The 21,699-nt window shown below is 36.8% G+C and overlaps 1 protein-coding gene across 1 annotated transcript in view; it reads right to left on the bottom strand.

Annotated features, from left to right (window-relative positions):
* The window catches only part of Ndf (Nucleosome-destabilizing factor), a 259,722-nt gene that overhangs the window by 21,744 nt on the left and 216,279 nt on the right, over nt 1-21,699 (bottom strand). Inside the window, exons 11-12 of the mRNA XM_090379090.1 lie at nt 15,283-15,462; nt 5,707-5,831 (exon numbers count right to left, since the gene is read on the bottom strand). Coding sequence (XP_090235216.1) covers nt 5,707-5,831; nt 15,283-15,462 — 305 coding nt within the window. The remainder of the gene's footprint in view (nt 1-5,706; nt 5,832-15,282; nt 15,463-21,699) is intronic.

A 21,699-nucleotide genomic window follows, 5' to 3' on the forward strand; every position in this document is an offset into this window, starting at 1 on the left:
TTCAACCATCCATAGCAGCAACTTACCCTTAATGCCATACTGCTCCAATTTGTTCAATAGTCTTCCATGTGCAACAGTGTCAAAAACTTTCCTGAAATCCAAGTATATGATACCAAAATTATTTTTTTGCATCCAGTTCCATATTATATTATCCAATCAAACTGGTCAGGCAAGATTTCTCCTTAACAAACCCATGCTCTGTCTGAACTATAACTACTGTCTTGTATACATGATCCTGCATTACTTCTTTAACCAGTGACTCCATTATTTTACCTGGAACAGTAGTTTTAAACTAACAGGTCTGTAATTACCAGTATCACCCTTTGTGAATTGGGGATACATCTGCACATCTCCAGTCCGTGTGGGGACCTCCACTGAATCCAAGGATTCTCTCATAATTATGCCTAACCATTTGCTTACTCCCTTAATACAACTGGATAGGTCCCATCCACCCCAGGTGCATTTCTTATGTTTAACTTCAAAGTTTATCCTCCACTTTCCTCTAAGTCAGTGGTTCCCAAACTACCAAGATCTATGGACCTTTCAAAAATAAAAAAAAAAAGTTTGTGGACCCTATATATATATATACACACACATTTCTCTGTTTGTGTATATATGTATGAACACTGGGTTTTCTGAAAAGAAAATTCAAAGTTTTATGTTTAAAACAGCTTGACTATTCTTATTTTTACATAAATATATAATAATAACTTTATTTTTCATCAATTTGCTATATTTTATTATTATTATTAGCCTTATGGTGCAAGGAAGCTTGAAGCTTATGCTGCACCAGGCAAAAAAAAAAAAAAAAATTCTGAATTACACTGAGAGAGAGAAATAGAAGGGAATCACCAAGAAAGAGAAGAATGATGATATCCAGCTCAGGCCCCTGGGTGTGCCAAGCCCATGCTCACTAGACGTGAGCCCTAATATAGAATGAATAATTTGACCAGTTCCAGAGGGTCCATTTCGCAGACCCACTGGAACTGGTTCACGGACCAGTTTGGGAAACACTTCTCTAAGTTATTACAAAATAATTTAGCTCCCTGTTAAAATCTGGTATACTTCTGGCATCCCCTCCCCTAAAGAATTCTTCGTGTGAACGTTGAAGCAAAATACCTATTCAACTTGTCAGCAATCTGAGCAGGATCATCAATAGTTAACCAACTGATATCAAGTGGACCAATGTTATTCAATCCCTTCCTTCTACGTTAATATAATAGAAGTCTTAGCGTTAGACATAGAAGTCTTTGCATTCTCTGCCAGAGACTTCTCATAATCTGCTTGGCTTGCCTAACCTAATTTGTCACTTGATTACAGACCAGCTTATACACTGTGCTGCCACTTTATTAGGTACACCTACCTAGTAGCGTGTCGAGCCTCCTTTAGCCTTCAAAACAGCCTGAATTCATCTAGGCATGGATTGAACAAGATGCTGAAAACGTACAGGAATGGAGTACTATGCAGACATGAGTGTGTCACACAGTTCCTTGAGATTTGACGGAGGTGTAGGCCTGCAGCGAACAGCTCTTTCCAGCTCATCCTAAAGATGTTCAATAGGATTGAGATCCTCTGACTGAGTGGGCCACTGCAGCAAAGAAAAGTCATTGTCATTTTCCTGGAACCATTCTATAGTGATTCAGGCTTTGTGCACTGGCACATTATCCTGCTGGAAGTAACCATCTGACTGAGGATGAACTGTCAACATGAATGGATGCACTGGTCAGCAACGATGTTTAGGTACAATGTGGCATTCAATGTGAATCTATGGGTATCAATGGACCCAACATGTGCCAAGAAAACATTCCGCACACCATACCACTGTCCCCACCACCTTGCATAGTAGTCGTCAGACATGACTGGTCCATGGATTCATAGTTGTTTTTGCCAAATTCTGAGCCTTCCGTCAACATGATGCACCAGGAACTTCGACTTGTCAGTTGTTGTTATTTGGTTTTTAGGAGCATTAGCAACTAAGGCCATATTGCTCTGGGGATATGCAGTGGTCATTCCCTGACCTTTCTGCATCCTCCGTATTTGGTGGTCACGGGCTCGAACCCCAGTCTAATCAAGAAGTGTGTGCTATGTGTGCACTGCTGCTCCTGGCTACGGAGGCGCCTCGACTCGTCAGACCAAGCAACTGTTTTCCAATCCTTGATAGTTAGCACTTGAACAGTGCTGGTGTTGTTCTTCCTTGATAACAAAGGTCTGCGACAAAGTGTGACTAGTGGTCTGTTGCAATATTTTGTTCTGTGCTGTGCACCCAGGTTGACGTGATGTGCAACATTGTGGTCCGTTTGTTTGCCTGCACAATTCTAGCCATCCTCCTCTGACCTCTCTCATCAACAAGAGATTTTTTTCCACAGGAGTGCTGCAGAGAGGATGTTTTCTGTTTGTTGCACCATTCTCGATACACCCTTGAAACTGTGGTGTGTGAAAAGTTCAGGAGAACTGCCATTTCAGAGATGCTTTGTCCAGCACGTCTTCCAACTACCACGCCATGTTCGAAGTCCGTTAAATCACTCTTTTTCCCCATTCTTGCTACGGTTTGTACACTTAACTGATACTAGAAAGGTTGTTCTGCTGCATTTATATCCACAACTGTGGTCATGTGACGTGACGTTGTGGGACAAACCTTTTGTGTGCACAGCAGGGGTGTACCTAATAAAGTGGCAGCACAGTGTATCTACCACAATGTATCTATCTAATATTGATTATCAGACAACACAGGCTTCTGTGTTGTCTGATAATCAATATGTATTCCGTGCATTTTTCTTCGCTGCCACAAGTCTCATTAGTTCATCTGACATCCATTCTGGCTTAAACCTCGAACAGTATTTCTTAGTTGGTATGAAAAGCCTAGTAGCCTCCATGATTAATTCCTTGAATGCTTCTCATTTATAATCTGCTGTTAGTAACATGATCATTTGGTCCCATTGCATACAATTTAAAAACTGTCTGAGTCCACCATAGTCACCTTCACAAAAGCAAAAACCCTCTACCCATACCACCGATGGTAGTTACATAGAGGATATATGAGAGAATAAATTAAAACTTTCAGATGAAAAGTTTCTGATTGTGCAATATGAGGAATACAAGAGGCATCTGGAAATTTCATGGCCTCATACAGAAATATATAATATACAGTATGTTTTTAACTGGTCGCATTACTTTGAGGGAGTGATATTGGGTTAAAAAAAAAAAAAAAAAAAAAAGCAAATACAACCTTGGTTAATTTTTTCACCATTGAGAAACTGCAGTCGTTTCAAGGTGTGCCTATGAAAAATAAATGCAGAAATAAATTTTTTAAAAATTTTTATAGTGGAGAGACTGAGGAAGGAGTCTGATAGACCTCACTGAGCAACAGAAAACAGCAAAATCTAACCTGAAAGATTACTTCGAGAAAAACACAGCAGCACTCTACCAGGCCATAAGGAAGATAGACAAGTGGCACACCCACTCAACCTAAGTAAGGAGTCCCCCTTCTACCCAGATGGCACAAACAAAGCTAGAAAGATGGGCAAAGGAAACACTCCACGGCAGACACTACAAGGACCTCCACCAAGATCATAGATGAAATGGTTTCCAATGCATGTCTCACAAGCAGGACGCTCTTCCTTGAGACTGAAGGATACATGCTTTCCATCCAGGACCAGGAAATCAACACCAGAAACTATAGAAAATACATCGCCAAGGAGCCTGGAGTGTCAGATGACACACGTCGACGATGCCACCAGTCTTTAGAAATGATCCAACACATCACAGCAGGATGCAAGGTGATCACCCAGACTGAGTACACTCATAGACACAACCAGGTAGCCAGGATAACACATCTGAGCTAGCAAGGAAATACCAGTTGATCAAAGAAAGTGTACCGTATTACAAGTACGAACTCCAGGCAGTACTAGAGACCACAACCTGTACTGGGATGACACCATAATAACGGACAAGACAATCCACACAACAGACTGGACATAACACTTGTTGACAAGAAGGAAAAGGCTACCTATATGACTGACACAGCAGTGCCCAACACTGGCTACCTCCAGAAAACCCACAAGGAAAAAATGAGGAAGTACACAAATTTAAAACAGGAGATCAAAGAGATGTGGCATAGGCAACAAGTAACGACCATCCTAATCATCATGTCAACCCGGTATAGTGCCAAAGACCCTACAGAACATTCTAGCTGCAATAGGTCCCCCAGAGAACACCTGTCGGATAGTCAGAAAGTTCCTCGACCAACAGTAACACTGAACATAACCACCCTGTGTACTTGGTAGCAATACCCGTCATGGGGTGGAATCCCCCAATCAGGGAGAAATAATATAAGAGCAACAACAACAATAATAGCAACCGTACTCAACCAACCACCCCATACACTTGGTAGCACTACCTGTTGCAGGACTGAAATTTCTCTTTATGGGATTGTAGATAATGCATTGAACATGTGCAGATATAACAGAAAACAGCAGAATTCTTCTTTTTACCTATTCTCATATTTTGTATATCATTTTCTTAAAACAATGTTTTAAACTTACTGCACCATAATAAGGAAAAAGAACATTTAGCCATTTTACTCCTGGTTGCACAGAGGTTGAAATTTCACCTGAGTTATAAGTTCTTAATGTGGAACACAGCATTTTTAGAATTAAGGCATATCTTCACTGTTAAAATTAGTTTATGCCATCAGAAAGTTTATCAGAAGGTCATGGGACTATCTTTTGCTCTTTGTGAGAAAGACTGGTGGCTCACTGGCAATTTGTGGTGGAGAATTCCCAAGTTTTTAGGATTGCACAATGCATCTTTCATTAACATGTCAGACTGAATACCCTACACAACTTTATTTACAGCAAAACACAAATAAAGAACTTCTTACAATTATCTTCAGGTTGTAATAGCAAGGCTCTGATAACTATCATATTTGGGATCTTTATATTATAAACCTAACTTAAGGAGCGGGAGAGGAAGAAGGGATTTAAAGACTGTTCTTTCATCCATGTTATTTTAAGGTTTATACTGTAATCAGATAACATCTTGTGAAATTCTGTTCAAATCACAATGTTCATAATTCAAGGGTACTAATATAATTAGATTTCAAAAAAGAGTACACAGAAACAGTAAATTATGTGGGGTGAAGATCCCAAAAACCTTTGCTGGGATTTTTCTGGTGTGAGAGTAAATGTTAGGCACTACTAATGTAGAGAACTTTGAGGGATACTGTTTCTCGACAAGATGAGATGATATTAATATATTAGTTGAGTTTTAACGAGATATCCCACTTAATGTCAATATACACGTATATACAAGTCAGAGCCTGAATACAAATAAGAAATAGCACACCTGACCATTATATAAAAATGTTCCACGGATATTCATTTCGTTGTCACCAAAAACTGGCTCCTGGAGTTTCTTAACACAAACTGGTTATGCCCCTTGCTAAAGTAATGGGGAAAATACTGTAGTCTGCACAAAAGTTTTTAGCAAAAAATTTATAATAATTTAATTGATAATATTTTATTTATAATTTAAATTTTAATTAAAAAAAAAAAGACAGCAAAAAATTAAGTTCTTTTAATACATTCCTTCACATTGTGCATAATGCAAGCACAAGGAGGAATCCCAGAACTCAGTGAACATCAATGAACATATTTTGAAGAGAAACTGCTGCTAAAGTGTCAATTACTAAATACAAATAAAACTTGCCTCATTTGCAGCAGCAGTAAGAGGTAAAGGCTGTTCCAGTTGGTCCCCAATAGTTAAAGCCAAGTGGAGGTCCTTCTGCATGTGCTGTAGTGGCATATTAGCAGGATACGTTCCTTCAATAATTGCTGAAAAAAAGTCATTGGCAATATTTCTTTCTCATTTCTTATTTCAAATTTTACGTAATTGCACATCAAATACCACCAAAAAATCATTAAACACATCCAAGCAAGGTTTTTTTTTTTTTTTTTTAATTTAATTTAAAATAAAGAAAAGGTTAACTGCCTTTGCTTTGTCTGTATGGATGAGGCAGGTAATATAAATATATGTCTAAAATTAAAATTAAATTAAGAATCCTTATTTACTCTAATGCATTAGGGCTTAAAGCCTCGAAACTGCGAAAGAGATTAGACTACGTGTATTTTAGTGAAATTTCATCATTTAAGTTACATCTCATATTGTGAATACCTTCACGACAAGTTGCCATGACATTGCACTACGTCGTGAAGGTATTCACAATATGAGATGTAACTTAAACGATGCCGCTATTGCAAATTTGCTAATATATTTAGCTGTGTATAAATGATGCAATTGCACTAAAATACACATACTCTAATCCTTATTTATAAATAAGGGTCCTGTGCTGGATATCATCATTCTTCTTTTGCTTGGTGATTCCCTTCTACTTCTGACGTTCTCTCTCTCTCTCTTTTTGGCTGGTGCAGCATATATAGCTAATAATAATCCTGCTGTGCATGGTATAACAATTAGTGGTGAACGGGTTAGTGCCACTGCACCATGTTTTGTTCATAGTGAACTGCCAAAGCAGATAATTGGCATTGTTTTAATTGTATCTCATATTGTGAATACCTTCATAATGAGTTTCCATGGTATTGCACTACCTGATATAAGTACACTTCACTAATGGAGAAGACTAATGTTACTTATTCTCGGTGGATACCACCGCCCAGATGGCACAGTTTTAAGGCTTGTTGGCCTCTCCTCGGTGGGCATTTCAAGGCCAACAAGCTTTGAAACAGTGCCGCCTGGGTAGTGGTATCCACCGAGAATAAGTAACATTAGTCTTCTCCATTGGTGAAGCGTTACTTATTCAAGGTAGTGCAATACCATGGAAACTCATGAAGGTATTCACAATATGAGATACAATTAAAATAATGCCAATTATCTACTTTGCCAGTTCACTACAAACAAAACATGGTGCAATGGCACTAACCTGTTCACTAGTGAATTTTATGTAGTCTCATGCTTTATGAAAATAATCACCATGGTATAACAATGTAAAATGAAAAGAGAGGCAGAGAACTCTAATTTAATTCTGTTTAGGAAAAATAATTTCAAATACCACCTTGATTTTTGGCAACATTTATAAAAACCAAATTTAAAAACAAGTTAAAAACCACCTTAATCTTCTGTGATTAATATACAAATTAATAAAATAAATAGCAGGGCGAGTTACAAACTTGTCCTGTTTTTTGGTGGCTGTTAGGTACAGGTAGTTCCCAACTTTATGAATTAATTCATTTCTAGCGTTTGCTTGTAAAGTGGGAATTAATTTTCATAGATGTAATGTTAAAAACAGAGGTTACATTCTTAACAATGAAATTTTACATGTTAAATTAAGGTCACAAAAAAAAAAAAAAAAAAAGTTTGTGCTTAAACAATGATTTATTTATCCAAAGAAATGAAAACAGCCTTTAAAATCAAGCAAATTATAATAATAAAGAAATTATTTATGTCATACAAATGTTAAAGAATGTTTATTCTTCATCATCATCAACTGCACACTGGTTGATAGTTCATCACTCATTGTTGGCCCTGCACTTGTTAGTTTAAAATTGAAGCACAAGGAGGGGACTTCTTCAGAGATGATTCAAGAATCGTTTGCTTATAACATAATTTTCTCTTTGCTTTATAAATTTCATGATAGCATTTCTCACAAGATCTTTAAGTCATTCCGGCAAATGTTTGCTTATGATCTCATATTTTGTTTCCAATGTTATTCCTCTTTGCTGTTTCTTTTTATTAACATCACCCTCTGTAGTATTTCTGGCATACTGTGTAGTATTAATAAGGGGGATCCATTTGAAATAAGCCAAGACAGTAAAATTGAAGAGCAACACAACCGCTCTCTGTAATGTCAGCATGGTAACTGCTTTATGTTATGTGAGTCAGTGAGATGCTCTCGTCTACCTGAACAAACAAACGCAGGCATAGTAGTACTGTATTATATAGCTATGCGAGTGGTGTGAAATGCCTCATTTATGAATGTTTAGCATTTATTTATTGTAATTAATGTTCATATTTTCGATTTTGTTGATACTTGATACTGGGGGGGAAAAAAAAAAAAAAAAACACATAAACCCGAGAACTCAAAGTGGGAACTGCCTGTAAAAAGCAAATTTTCATTTCATACAAATAGGCTCTGGCAAAAAAGATGTATAATATTGTAAAAATTTATCATTGCATTTATATGACTTGCCCTGCATTTGCTCAGCCAGCCAAATTATGATAAATGTAAGTACTCAAATGAAATTAATCTCCTACCTTGTACACACTGCTATTCACTATTCAAGCTAGGGAGTACTTGTTGCCTCCTCCACCCCCTCACACATTTGTCCTTAGATGAGAGATAATTTGTATTTATAGGAATTTAACAATATACTTCCTCTGTCAGCAACTTTAATGCAAACCGTACAGATTAACACGAGGAGAATAATTGTATTTTTATAGTTTTTATTTCAATCAGGTTATGAAGCATTTATTTACTCTGAAAAACTCCTAATTCATTCAGAATTGTTGAATCATAATTATTATTCAAAATAAATTGTTCCTTCTCTATATTATAAACTGTAACTTCAATCTTCTTTTGCAAAAATTGAAACCTCTACCCACACCTTTTATTACTTTGTAAACATTCATTCTCATCTTATAAGTAGATGTTCATCATTTTGTCTTTCTCAGAAAGCAATGTATTTCCTCTAGACAAGAGTTTCTTAACTTGAAAAAGGTACACAACAAGCTACACAAATCAGCTGCTCTTGTAACATGCACAGCTGAGTTGAACGATTTTGAGAGGGGTATTATTGTCGGATGGCACATTTCTGGCTTGATTTATGCAATTTCCAACTTCAGTCAATTTAATCACGAAATGAAAGTGTGATTGTACCACCATGCAGCAGTGCATAGGAAGACTACAGATGCTTACTCCACAGTACCAGAGATACTTGGAAAGGTAGTACAAGTATCGTATAAGTCATTTCCGCAAAATATAAACCGGCAGTTTACAGAACCAACAGGAGTTCGTAAGAATACATTGCATACAGAGATCCACAGCCTCCGTTTTTATGGCAGAGCAGCAGATCATAAGCCAACCATCACCATAACTCCACTGTTAGAACAATGTAAGAATGCATTGTTCTAACAGTGGAGTTTAGATGGTTATAGTGTCTAGCTGTTTCTTGTGGTATGGCTGAACAGAATAGTGCTCTATGTATACTGCTAGTGATGTTCACATATGGTTCAAGAACATGTATGTACAAAAGTTGAAATATTTGGTGAGGGCCAGAACAAACATCCCATAGCTCAACTACTGATGTGGAATGTGTGCTATTTGTTCATTGTTCTGTAGAAGGAATGGAGGACTACACCTGCTGCATACTGTTCTTGGTGAAAAGCCTGCCAAGGAGGATGGAGTATGTTGTAGTAGCTAAACCAAATTTGTACTGAAATCAGTGGCAGTAATGCGAAACTGATGTCTCTGGATACTTTTCAGAGCATGTAGGCACAAAGTCTGCTTCCAAGGAGATTTGTGCAAATTGTTTATTTGGCAAAATACCGAGAAGTGAAGGGGGAAAAGATGGAAATCGTGGGTTTCCAATCCAAAATGTTAGAAACCTATCTGGCAAAAAAATGAAAAAAGATTATGCAATTTCTGAACCATAAGACACACTAGGTGCACCCACTAATGTTTATCTTTATCTCTATCCATGGCTAGAGAAAGTATGGTCAACATGTCTAGATAGCCTTCTGAAAAAAGGACAGCTGTTGAACTAAATACTAGAGTTAGCTGTACTTCCAGGAAGCCTTAGCCAACTGCAGCCACTAGACATTTCAATTAACAAACTTTAAAGTAAAATGAAATAAAAGACTATTGCACATGCACAAATTTGTTTTTAGATGTTTATTGATGTGTTACCATATCAACCAATGCTTAATGCAGGTTGGCACTACTTTTGAGGTTCTGTCAAACCCAGTCTTCAGGCCTCCAAACAATGATGGCATTAGAACTGACTATTATGGTCAGTTCCGGTTTCAAATTTTCATGTGGTAAACAGTCTTATTTCATTCAATTTCTTATAATGACAAACCACATATCTCCCTTTCAAATAAAAACTATTAAAGTATTTATGAATAAGGAGTGGAGAAGGCACCAAATCCCAACCTGACACCAATAGGGCTAATGCAGCAACTAACAATTTCACAGGTTTGGGGTACTTTAACAGAGGAGAGAAAACAAAAAAAAGTTTCACTGACTGTTTAGTAAGCACTTGAATTTGTGTGTGCATATTTATTTATTTATTTTCTCTTCAAAATTTGTGTTCAAAACATTGGGTACATCTTATGGAACTGGAACCTATTAATGTGGTTTTTCACAGTAATGATCTACTGTTAAAAGCTGCACTTTATGTAATCAAAAATTTATTTAGCTTCAAATATTGCTAGGGGGGGGGGATAAAGATTTAAAAAGGCATGTTGATAATTTATTTTTCAACAATTGTCATGTTATCTTTGCCCAACCAAGCTCTGCTAATTAGGCTGCACTACAAGGGTTCTAAATCAGTGACAGTTGCTTCTTGCTTTACAGAATTTTCATTCAGAAAGACACTTGAGGTTGTAACAGACTAATACCACCATATGGGTTAGCCTCAATAACTTCGCAACAATAATGGAAGCCACTGTTATGTTCTACGGAAGAGGTGAAATGAGTGTCTATGCTTGATACTGATGATGTTGCTGATGAAAGGTACTTTTTTTCATTGATCTTTACAGATGGAAGACCCTTCATACTGAAGAGAGGCTGAGCAGTATGTAATTAGTGATATTAAAATTACAGATTATTATTAAAATTACGTTTATTAGAAAAACTTGCAAGTCTAAAGGATAAGTAAGGCTCCTGAAGTTGACATATACACAGTAATTTTGAAATATACAAGAGACTCCTCTTTATTGGAGAAGTGTCAGTGTTTCGCCAAAACACAACGGTGGTTCTAAGAGTGAAGTGGGTAATTAACAGTCATTATGACCTGGGTAGTAGGTAAAGTCATGGAAGCAATGATAAAGAGTGTAATAAAGGGGCATTTAGTTAGAAATTGAATGAAAGGCTACACATTGTTAAGAAAAATCAGTTTAACTAACCAGTTACTCACGAACTGGATGTAGCAAATAATTTCAACATGTTTATTTGGATTTTAGCAAAGCATTTGATTTGCTAAAGATTTTAAGATGAATCACAGGGTGGCTATAATGCAGGAGGAAGAGGGTTGTGATTAATGGTCACTCTTGGTTTTATGGTAGAAGTGGGGTCCAACAAAGATCAGTTTTGAGACCATTGCTGCTTCTGATTTTAAAAAATGACATCATTGAAGGAATAGAGGGTGTGATATCAAAATTTGCAGATAAGATAAAGATAGGTAGAGTAGTTAATGATCAGCACCAAGGAGCACTTCTTAAGTAAAACTTATGTTTTAATGTATCAAAATGTATGATCTTACACTGGGGAAAATAGCAATCCAAAAATAACTTATACACTTCCTGGGGTTGAAATAAAAATGGTGGAGGAAGAAAGAGATTTGAGATACATCAATGAAACTTACATCAAATGTTTGACACAAAGTTATCCAAGCAGTGCACACAGGCAGCAAGAAGGACCTATGATGCCCTATCGATGATTTATCGAACATTATCTTGTAGAGATAGGTAGTCATAATCCCATTATACAAGGAAACCATAAGACTGCAACTGGAATACTGTATCCATGTGTGTAGACTCTGCCCTTAAAAAAAAAAGGGATAGAGCCTCTTGAAAGGATCTAATGACTGACGGCCAGCCTGATGAGATCTGAATAAAAGCACACCCATATGAGGAAAGACTATGAATATGTGGGCTACAGAGTTTGGCAACCAAGCACTTTAGAAAGGACCTCGTTGAGGTCTATTATAAGGCTCTAAGAAGGAGTAGTAAAATGAATAAAGGCAAAATTATAAATGATTCTAGAACAAGAAGCTACAAATTCAAATCACAAGAATAAGTTACTTTTGGGGATAGTTATTTACTTTTTACAGATTTATTCTATTTTTGTTTTTGGCAATGCAGCAAAAGCCAATGGCTTTCTTGCACTGTGTGGCTAATATTAATTTATTTATTCAAATACAGTGGTACCTTGGTTTGTGAGCATAATTCGTTCGGGAAACGTGCTCGGAATCCAAAGCACTCGTATATCAAAGCGAATTTTCCCATAAGAAATCATGGAAACCCAGATGATTTGTTCCAAAACTCAAAAATATTCATATACTGTAAAAATGATTAATAGAAAATACATACATACCTTTTCATATTTTTAATATTTAAATTTAATATACATAAAGCAATCGGATTTGTGGTAGGACGACTTTCACTGTCACTAATGGAATCACTGCTATCTGTGGACTCTTTCTTTTCGTGTGACTTTAACAAGGAACCTCTCCAATGATACTTGCCTCCTCTTGAGGATTTCACGGAAATATGACAATTGCATTGTTGTTAAACAGATTCATCGCTTGCACTATTACAAAATGTGGAGGCACGCCTGATATACATAAGCAAAGCTGCACTCGTGTAGCAACTGAATAAACAACACCGTAAAGGCAGAGATACACTATTAACATCACACATTTTAGTAAAGCACATTTCTAGGGGTTACTACCATAAAACAATAAAAACAATTTCCAGTTACGTTTCTGCTAGTGGAATCTGTTATAAACTGGTAGTAAACTCGATCTAATTGCATTTGCGATTATACTGATAGGTGAAATTGTGTTGGTTTTTAGGTTATTATGGTGAAATGTGTTTCCCCTTCACTGATATAAAAAACATTAAAAAAAAAAAAATACATTTTCAGAATCTTCTCTTCATTCCTATCATGTTGCATTCGGTTGGGGTGATTCTGCATTCGACTGCCATTTCTTGTAAACACAAAGGCGAATCGTGCATAAGTGAATTTGGTTTGTGTTATATACGCTATCGTGCGCGTATTTATAAATCGTGTATGATCGAATTCGTGTAGTGTAAACACGTGTTATACGAGGACTGACTGTACTTGTATTGCAAGACCTCGCTCGTTTATCAAGTTAAAATTTATTAAAAATTTTTGCTCGTCTTGCAAAACACTCATAGACCAAGTTACTCGCAATCCAAGGTACCACTGTACTTATTATTACTTATTAAAAGCAGCCTTAAGCATGGTAAAAGCATTCAGGTGTTTACTAACTGTATTTTCTGATAAGATAAGATGCACTCATGTTTTAGAAGGCAAATATTGGGGGAAAATTTTTTTGTATATATTTGGAATAAAAATTTACAAGTGCATGCTTAAAAAAAGTGGCAATGTTTCTTTACATCTCATATTGTGAATACCTTCAGAGTTGCCTATGCAGTTATATTTTGAATAAGTAATGCTTCTTCAATAGAGAAGACTATTGTTACTCATTCTCAGTGGATACCACTACCCAGACAGCCATTTCCATTTCAGTGTTATTTGGTCCTTCATTGGTGGGTGGGTAGGTACCGGATGGTATAACAGCTCACAACCTATTCCTGTAATAATGCTGTACTAGATTAGAAAATACTGTAGTAAGAACATCAGGCATTTAGCATTAGCAGAGGCATATGATGCAAGAAAGCATGCTTATACAGAAAAAAAAAAAAAAACCCCTTCCCACTTCACCCATCCATTCTCTCGAAAAGTTGGTCTAGTTGTTCCCAGAATGTATTTAAGTTATCAACTTCCACAATGACAGATGGAAGTTTGTTCCAGCAATCAACCCACTGGCTAAAGGCAAATTTCCACATCTGTTCTGCAACTGTCTTTTCTCAATTTGAATTTATGCCCCCTCAGGTTCGTACTCTAAATATGAGGAAGAATCCCATCAGCACTGAGCTTTTTCAAACCATTCAAGTCCTTAAACCCTTCAATCAGATCACCTCGCACGTGCCCAATCGTCAGATGCTGCAATTTGTAGAACTTTAAGCCTTTCTTGGTAAGAGCAACCCTTTGTTCCCCTCTCCAATCTTGTTGCCTTTCTCTGCACTCATTCTAGTAACTCTACATCCTTCCTGAAATGAGGCCTCCAGTCCTGTACGCAGTACTCGAAGTGTGGCCTGACCATTTGCCTTATACAAAGGGATAATCACTTCCTTATCCCTGCTAGCAAAATTCCTGTATATCATTGATAAGACCCATGAGCTGCTCTGGCAGCCTATCTACACTGCTCAGAAAACTTCATATCTGACTGCACATTTTCATTCTTCAGCTAACCTGAGTGTAGTACTGCACAGTTGGTACGTTACTCTGTGGTTACTGCTATCCATATTCAGTACTTTGTATTTGTCAATGTTAAACTTCAGCCACCTTGCAGTAGTGTACTGTCATCAACAACCCTGCCAACCTTTGTATCATCTGCAAAATTTCAACATTAAGCCTGATATACCATCATCAATATGACTGATAAATATATATGACAACGGGCCCACCACCGAATCCTTGGGGAATCCACTAATAACATTAGTCCATGAAGAGCAGAGTCCACTGATTACCAATCTCTGTTTAAAGGGATGGCTGAGTGGGATAGCAGCAACGTGCCCTTAATGCCACACTGCTCCAATTTGTATAGCGGTCTTTTATGTGTAACAGTATCAAAGGCTTAATTAATTTTACAAAATATAAATTAATTAAATAAAAAAATAAATGAAGCAAACTTTGACAGTATTTCATTCTCCTTTGTTTTATTTTCAAAGTTGCTGTTTGAGCAAAGTTTGTAACATGATTCTTTGAGTTCAAAATTGAATTTGTGGTGACAAGAACAAGATGTCACATTGCCATTGACATCTTGTTCTTCCTTTCAAAATTTAAGGCTCTGAGCCCTAAATTCTTGAAAGTTAGTTAATTAAGGCAGCTGGCATCATAATTATAACAGGAGAGGAACAAATTCATATGTTTAATTTTCCATAAATTCTTTTAATACTTTAGATGTAAATAAAACTAAAAAAGAAGTGAAAATTTGAATATTTTATGTCAGTGTTTCTCAAACTGTGACTAGTGTTTGCCTGGGATCCACAGGATACTCAAGGGAATAACATCCAAAATTGCTAATATTTAAATACTAAAAGAATCACAGAATACAAAAAATTTTTCAGACTAAAATGGAGTCCTTATGTCAGAGTGAGAAACACTGTTCTACGTGCAATTTATAAACAAGTACAAACATATTTTAAATACACAATAAAAACACAAGAACTTTTTACCTTGTCCTTTTTCCATAATTGCACTACAATTTAGAGGTCCCAGTTCCAGAATTTCTAACAAATCCTTCTGTGAAATACCAGCTCTGTCAGCAAGAGCCATTGCTTCTGCTAGACCTGCCAGTGTAGTACCCAACACAATGTTTATAACTAAGTTCATTTTTGAACCATTGCCAACTTCCCCTGAAAAACAAGTTGATCTAATTTTTGATAGTTTCAGGTTAGTAAGTATATATACAGTATATCTATTTTATAAATGTGACTTCAGCTTATAAGGGATGTTTTATATGTAATTAAATGAGATGCAAACTACAAAGTAATGATACTGATTTTATAATACCTTTATTTATTATAAGGTATTTTCTCTAATACTTTATTTTTTTACATCAATGAAACTTTTTCTTCTTGAAATAAGCCTGCTTTTGACTTGCACAGCTTGTGTAACAAGCTACACTAGTTGGCTACATTTTTTTATTAGGTATATTAAATTTGTATTTCTTAAGTTATTTAAAATTTTTCTTTTTTTTGTAATTAAAAGAAGCAAAAGTAACCAATTATCTTGTTACCAATTAATTCCTAATTGATTAAGTAAATCTATATAAAAGTAATTGTTTTCACTTCACCAAATCAACAGTATGTGAAATGCAACACACATTTCAGGCTCTGCAAGTTAATAAGTTAAACAATCGTAGCATCATTTTATATATAACTGGTTTATGTTTACAGAACTAACTAGAACTAGTCTGAGTAAGATCACACAATGCCTGGTAGTATACTGTCAACCTTTTTGTATGCAATTTTACTTTTTTCTTCCTAGATATTAATAATGATTGAAATATAACACATTAATGTTGCTGCTGTGATTAATATAATAAGCAAACACGATTTATGTAATTAGTAATACTGTCCACTCATTGCTCCCAGTCAGCACATGGCAAGAAACAATATCCAGTGCTACAGCTATAATATACAGTATGTAAATAGCCTATATGAGTAGCCTAATAGCCGATGAGCCAAAACATTATGACCAGCGAGTCATTATGCAAATTGAAGCAACTGCAGGTGAACTATGGTGGGGGCACAGGTCGGGACATGGTATAAAAAACATCTGATACTGAGCTCCGTTAATCAGTGTTACTTTTGTTCTTCAGATGGAAAAGGCAGTGGACTTAAGCGAGTTTCACAAAGGCCAAATTGTAATGGCCAGATGACTGGGTCAGATCATATCCGAAACAGCACAGCTGGTGGGATGCTCACGGTCAGCCATGGTTAGTACCCACTTGTGTGTTTCCCCTCCTCGGACCACCGAAAGTGGTCCGAGGAGGGGAAACACACAAGCTGCTGGCAAAGTGTTGGACGACCATGGCTCATTGATGCTCGAGGTGAGTGAAGGCACTCCCGGATGGTATGTGGCAACAGAAGGGCGACTGTGGCATAACTCGCCAGTAATTGGAATGCTGGTGATGGGAGTAATGTGTCACAACACACTGCTGAACATGGGGCTGCATAGCCACAGGCCACTCCGAGTGCCCATGCTAACCAAGGTTCACCGGCGACAGCGCCTACAATGGGCACGCGAGCATCAAAACTGGACCCTGAGTGATTGGAAGGTTATCTGGTCCAATGAATCATGTTTCCTGTTGCACCTTGTGGATGGCCGGGTACATGTGCGTCCTTTACCTGGGGAAGTGATGGCGCCTGGATGCACCGTGGGATGAAAACAAGCTGGCGGCAGCGGTGTCAAGCTTTGGGCGATGTTCTACTGGGATACCCTGGGTCCAGTCATCCCTGTGCTGGGCACTCTGATGTCTACCATCCACCTAAACATCATTGCTGACCAAGTACACCCTTTCATGGCAATGGTCTTCCCCCTCTGGTGGTGCTGTCTTTCAGCAGGATAATGCGGCATGCCACACTGCCCGGATTGTTCGAGACTGGTTCACAGAACATGAGGAAGCCTTCCATGTATTTCCCTGGCTTCCAAATTTCCCAGACATCAATCCATCAAGCATCTGTGGTTTGTGTTGGAACAGCAACTCTGATCTGCAGTGTCTCAACCACGGACCTTACAGGAGTTAAGGATCTGCTGGTTACGTGGGGTTCCAGATACCACAAGACATTTAGAATTCTTGTAGTGTTCATGCCTTGCAGGGTATGAGCTGTTTTGACTGCACGTGGACCAACATCATATTAGGTAGGTGGTTGATGTTTTGCTCATCGGAGTATATGAAAATAAGATATAATAATCTGTTGGATAGGATCAATCTGCAAACTCCAACATATATGACTATAAGACTTCCTAGTGTCTTTCAATACAGAATTGATGCACATTACCAACCCATTGCAAAATACAATATACAGCAACCTGGACAGGTATTTCCATATTGTTTTTCCAGACCTATTACCACACCAGACATCGTGGATCTTATTGATCTTGCAGTTGGCCAAACCTATACACCCTTAGAAGCATCTTCTGGAAAATTTCAGGTCCCAGCATGGGGAATTCTCTTATTTCCCCACTTAGAAGAGATCATCAGGCACCTAGAAGAATCCTTCCTTGACCAGCAACTGTTGAAACCAAACATTTGCATGAAGCACAATAATGACATCTTTCTTGTTTTCAACAATGGCTAGGATCATCCTGGCAATTTCTATCAAAACTTCAATAATTATGAACACAGAATCAAGTTAAAAACAGAACTGGAAGACAAGCAGTTACCACTATTATACATACTCCTAATTAGAACTGCAAACATTAAACAAAGAAATCTATTGACACAGGATGTGATCTGTGTCAGTAGGTTTTTTTTTTGCAGCCTCAACTTCAAATCTTCCTACCACTTCTCAACCAAGACAGGAGTCATCAAGTTGCCCAGTAAAGCCTTAAACAGTTACAACCAGCCACAAGCATTCCAACAGGAAATAGAGATCAAATCAATAACCAAAAAGAATAAATATCAACCAGATCATCAGTAAAACCATCAATGATCCTAACACTCCTAAGAAAGCAAAACCAAAAGACTGCCTTATTATCCTTTATATTTCAGGATGCAGCAGTGGATATCTTAGTGAAAGCAGTCAAGTCTCATAATATTCCCAATTTCTGTGTAGGAACCCACCTTTAAAACAGCTGTCCAGGAAATTACATCAACTACCCAATCCAAGAGATTCTGTCTATTACTTGTAATGCTTCTGCAGTTCTAATTACACAGGAGACCTATAGGACACTGGAAAAAAAATGAACAGGACATTCAGTATGCTAGAACCACCAAATATGAAATTGCAGTCCACGCTCACCTACAGAAGCCAGTGAAATTTTTCCAACCAAATTGTCTTTGATACCGATCCATCTTTCACTAGAAGGACATTCAAAGGTGCTTTCTTCATCAAGTGCTGGGGGGTCAGCAATTAACAGGAAACAAGGACTTGCAGCATTCACAACACACAACATGCTGCAATCTTTTCCCATGTGGAAGGTTTGGGTAAGATCACACAGTACCTGAGGTAAGATCCCAACACCAGTTCTAATATGTAGGTTAATCTTCATTTATCAGCCCATCCCCACCACCAAAGCCCTTTCCCAAATTAGTCTATGAACTTTTCTGCAATTCCAATAATCACTATTTCTTCCACACCTTTTAGCCAAGGCATTGTTCATAATCCTCAATTAGTAAATCTAGTCCCCAAATCATCTAAATCAAATATGACTGCCTCAGGCAATTCCTCCTAACCTTTAATACCCTTGTTCCCAGGACCCCCAGTCTTCTTCCATTTCATTGATTAACACTGGTTTACTTTACACTTTATCAGCTCAATCCCTCAACATGCTCTCAAGTTCAGGTAGTTCAAGCCTCTCTAACAGATAAGCTTTCCTCATGGTTTTACAACTTTCATTTACATAAGAGTTTCCTTCCCCATTCTTTTTCTGTAATGGTACATTGCTGCATAACTCAATTTATGTCAGGTTCTAATGTTGACCTCAAACCAAACCTTCCAGAAGTAACAATCATTTTTCTCTGTCTTCATTATGTTAATGTCATTTTTGTAAATTGATGTTTAATAACCCTTGGAATTAAATTCTAACTATAGCTATTATTCTAATTCACCCTGTAAGCCTGCTGAAAAGAAACAGCAACTTCTTCAACTATCACTAAATTGCTTAAGTGTTTACAATGTAATTGTAACATTTTCAATTAAACCAGTTAGTCTTACATTTAATTAGTTCATTCATTACAGACAGTATGTTGCATTCTAGCTAGCATACCATCCAAAGAGCTTTCCTATTATATTTAAAATGATTTTTGTTTCAGAATTTATAAATAATCAGCCTGATTGTTTGACCATTATGGATGAATTCAAATGAACAATGCCACTTTGTCATTGAATGTCCTTGACATTTAGAGAATAAACAATTTTCTACTTGAAAATCATGATATTTTGTTTCTGGCTCATAGAAACAAACATCAACAGTAGTGCCTTTACAATTTCTGCAAAAGATTGCACGTTTTGGGAATTCTGCTCAAAGCAAATTTCAGTTCTTTGTCATATTCTCAACTCAAAATATGTAGAACCATCATGTTTCATTAAACTCAGTAATTGTATTTCTTTAGCTATAACTCTTTATCAATTAAATGGAAAGTCAGCTATATATCTAAATGACCCACCTCACCCTTTATAAGCATTTATGACCTTGTGGATTGTTTGGACCTCAACTTTTTTTGTGTAATCATTTTCCTAGTCTTTGAGTCTTTTAAAGAAGTCAAAAAAAACCTTTGCTCTAGACCAGAGGCTCCCAAACTTTTATAATTTGAGCACTCTTAAAATTTTTTCATGAATTCATGTATCCCCCACCAAGTTCCAGAACAAGTGCAAACACAAATCTGATCTAAAATTTAGCCATGAATGTACATACTTTTATAAATTGATATACAATAAAATCCCATTAATCCGGACTTGACAGTACCAAACTCGGTCTGGATTAACCGGAAGCTATATTTAACGTATCAGTTTTTATTTAGTTAAAGTTATTAAATAACAAAATTGGTTTTTATATTAAATTAATAAAACAATATTTTAAAGTAAAAATTATAAAAAGTAAAAGAATATGGTAAGTAAACAAAATACTGTACAAAGCAATAAAGTTTTAATGTAGAACATTACATTACACAAAATTAAACACAAAAAAAAAAAAAAAAAAAAAAAAAAAACAACTTATTTTCGAGAAGTTTACTTGAAATAATCCTCAATGTTTTTTTGCTTTAATTTTGAAACTCGCTTTCAGGCCGCACGATTTCACAGATGCTTCAAGGTCAGAAGCTCACTAGCTGATGTGTCACCCTGTCTCTCAAAATAAATCAGTAGCTTCTCCAGCATTCTGGCCGCTTGAGTGTGACTCGCGTCAGTTGTTTCCTCAGTGAGGACCTGATGTCCTAGATCATTATCACACATTATCCATGGGGCAATATCTTCATTTGTTACGCCTGAACAACCCCCTAAATGCTGAAATAACTGAACAAAATCTTTATTATCCTTGTTATCATCAGGATCTGAAGAAATATCCATTTCCTCCTCAGATCATTCCATTGGAACACCAGGCCAAAGTTTTTTCAGCATTTGATAAGGTTCCAAGCCGCAGCAGAAAAATAAATGACTGTCTTTATGTTGACATTTTTAAGAAGGTCCATAAAGTTTGATTTTTCTTCAAGTGCCTCTTGTTGTTCTAACAGTGAGATTATCAACTTTCTGTACTACTGCTTCACAGCCTCTATATCTCCTTGATACATAGGCTGTAATAGTGCAGTAATGTTGGGTGGCAAAAATTTTACAAAGATGTTGCCAGATCTCAGTTGTTCTTCTGTTGGTTGGGTTGGAGTGTTATCAATGAATAAAACTGCCTTTTCTTCCAGCCCTTGATCCCTTAAATATTTTTTAACTAAGGGAACAAATGAGATGAAAAATCAATCTTTAAAAAGCTCTGAGCTCATCCCAGCTGATTTTTGTGATGCATACTTAGCTGGAAGGCCATTTAAGTTCACAATTTTAAGAGTGTGGGGCTTAGCAGATTTTCCTATGAATAACAGTGGTAACTTTAAATTCCCGGACACGTTACCGCACAAAATCACTCTTTCCTACTCGATTTATGTCCTTTAGCTAAAGAGTCACATTTTGAGGCAAGTGTTTTTTTGGGTAACATTTTGAAAAATAAACCAGTCTCGCCAGCATTAAAAATTTGGGATGGAACTAAACTTTCTTCACTAATAAACTTGAGAAACTGAACTTTAAATTCATTGCTTGCAACACAATCACCAGAAAGACTTTCACCTGTAATTCCAAGCTGTCGGATTCCATGATGCTCCTTCCACCTTGATAACCACCCCAAACTTGCAGTAAAAGACGGGTCGCCTCCTAACTTTTCCGTTA

The sequence above is a fragment of the Mastigoproctus giganteus genome, chromosome 8, assembly GCF_048544385.1.
Source record: "Mastigoproctus giganteus isolate SK-2022 chromosome 8, ASM4854438v1, whole genome shotgun sequence".
Taxonomy (NCBI): domain Eukaryota; kingdom Metazoa; phylum Arthropoda; class Arachnida; order Uropygi; family Thelyphonidae; genus Mastigoproctus; species Mastigoproctus giganteus.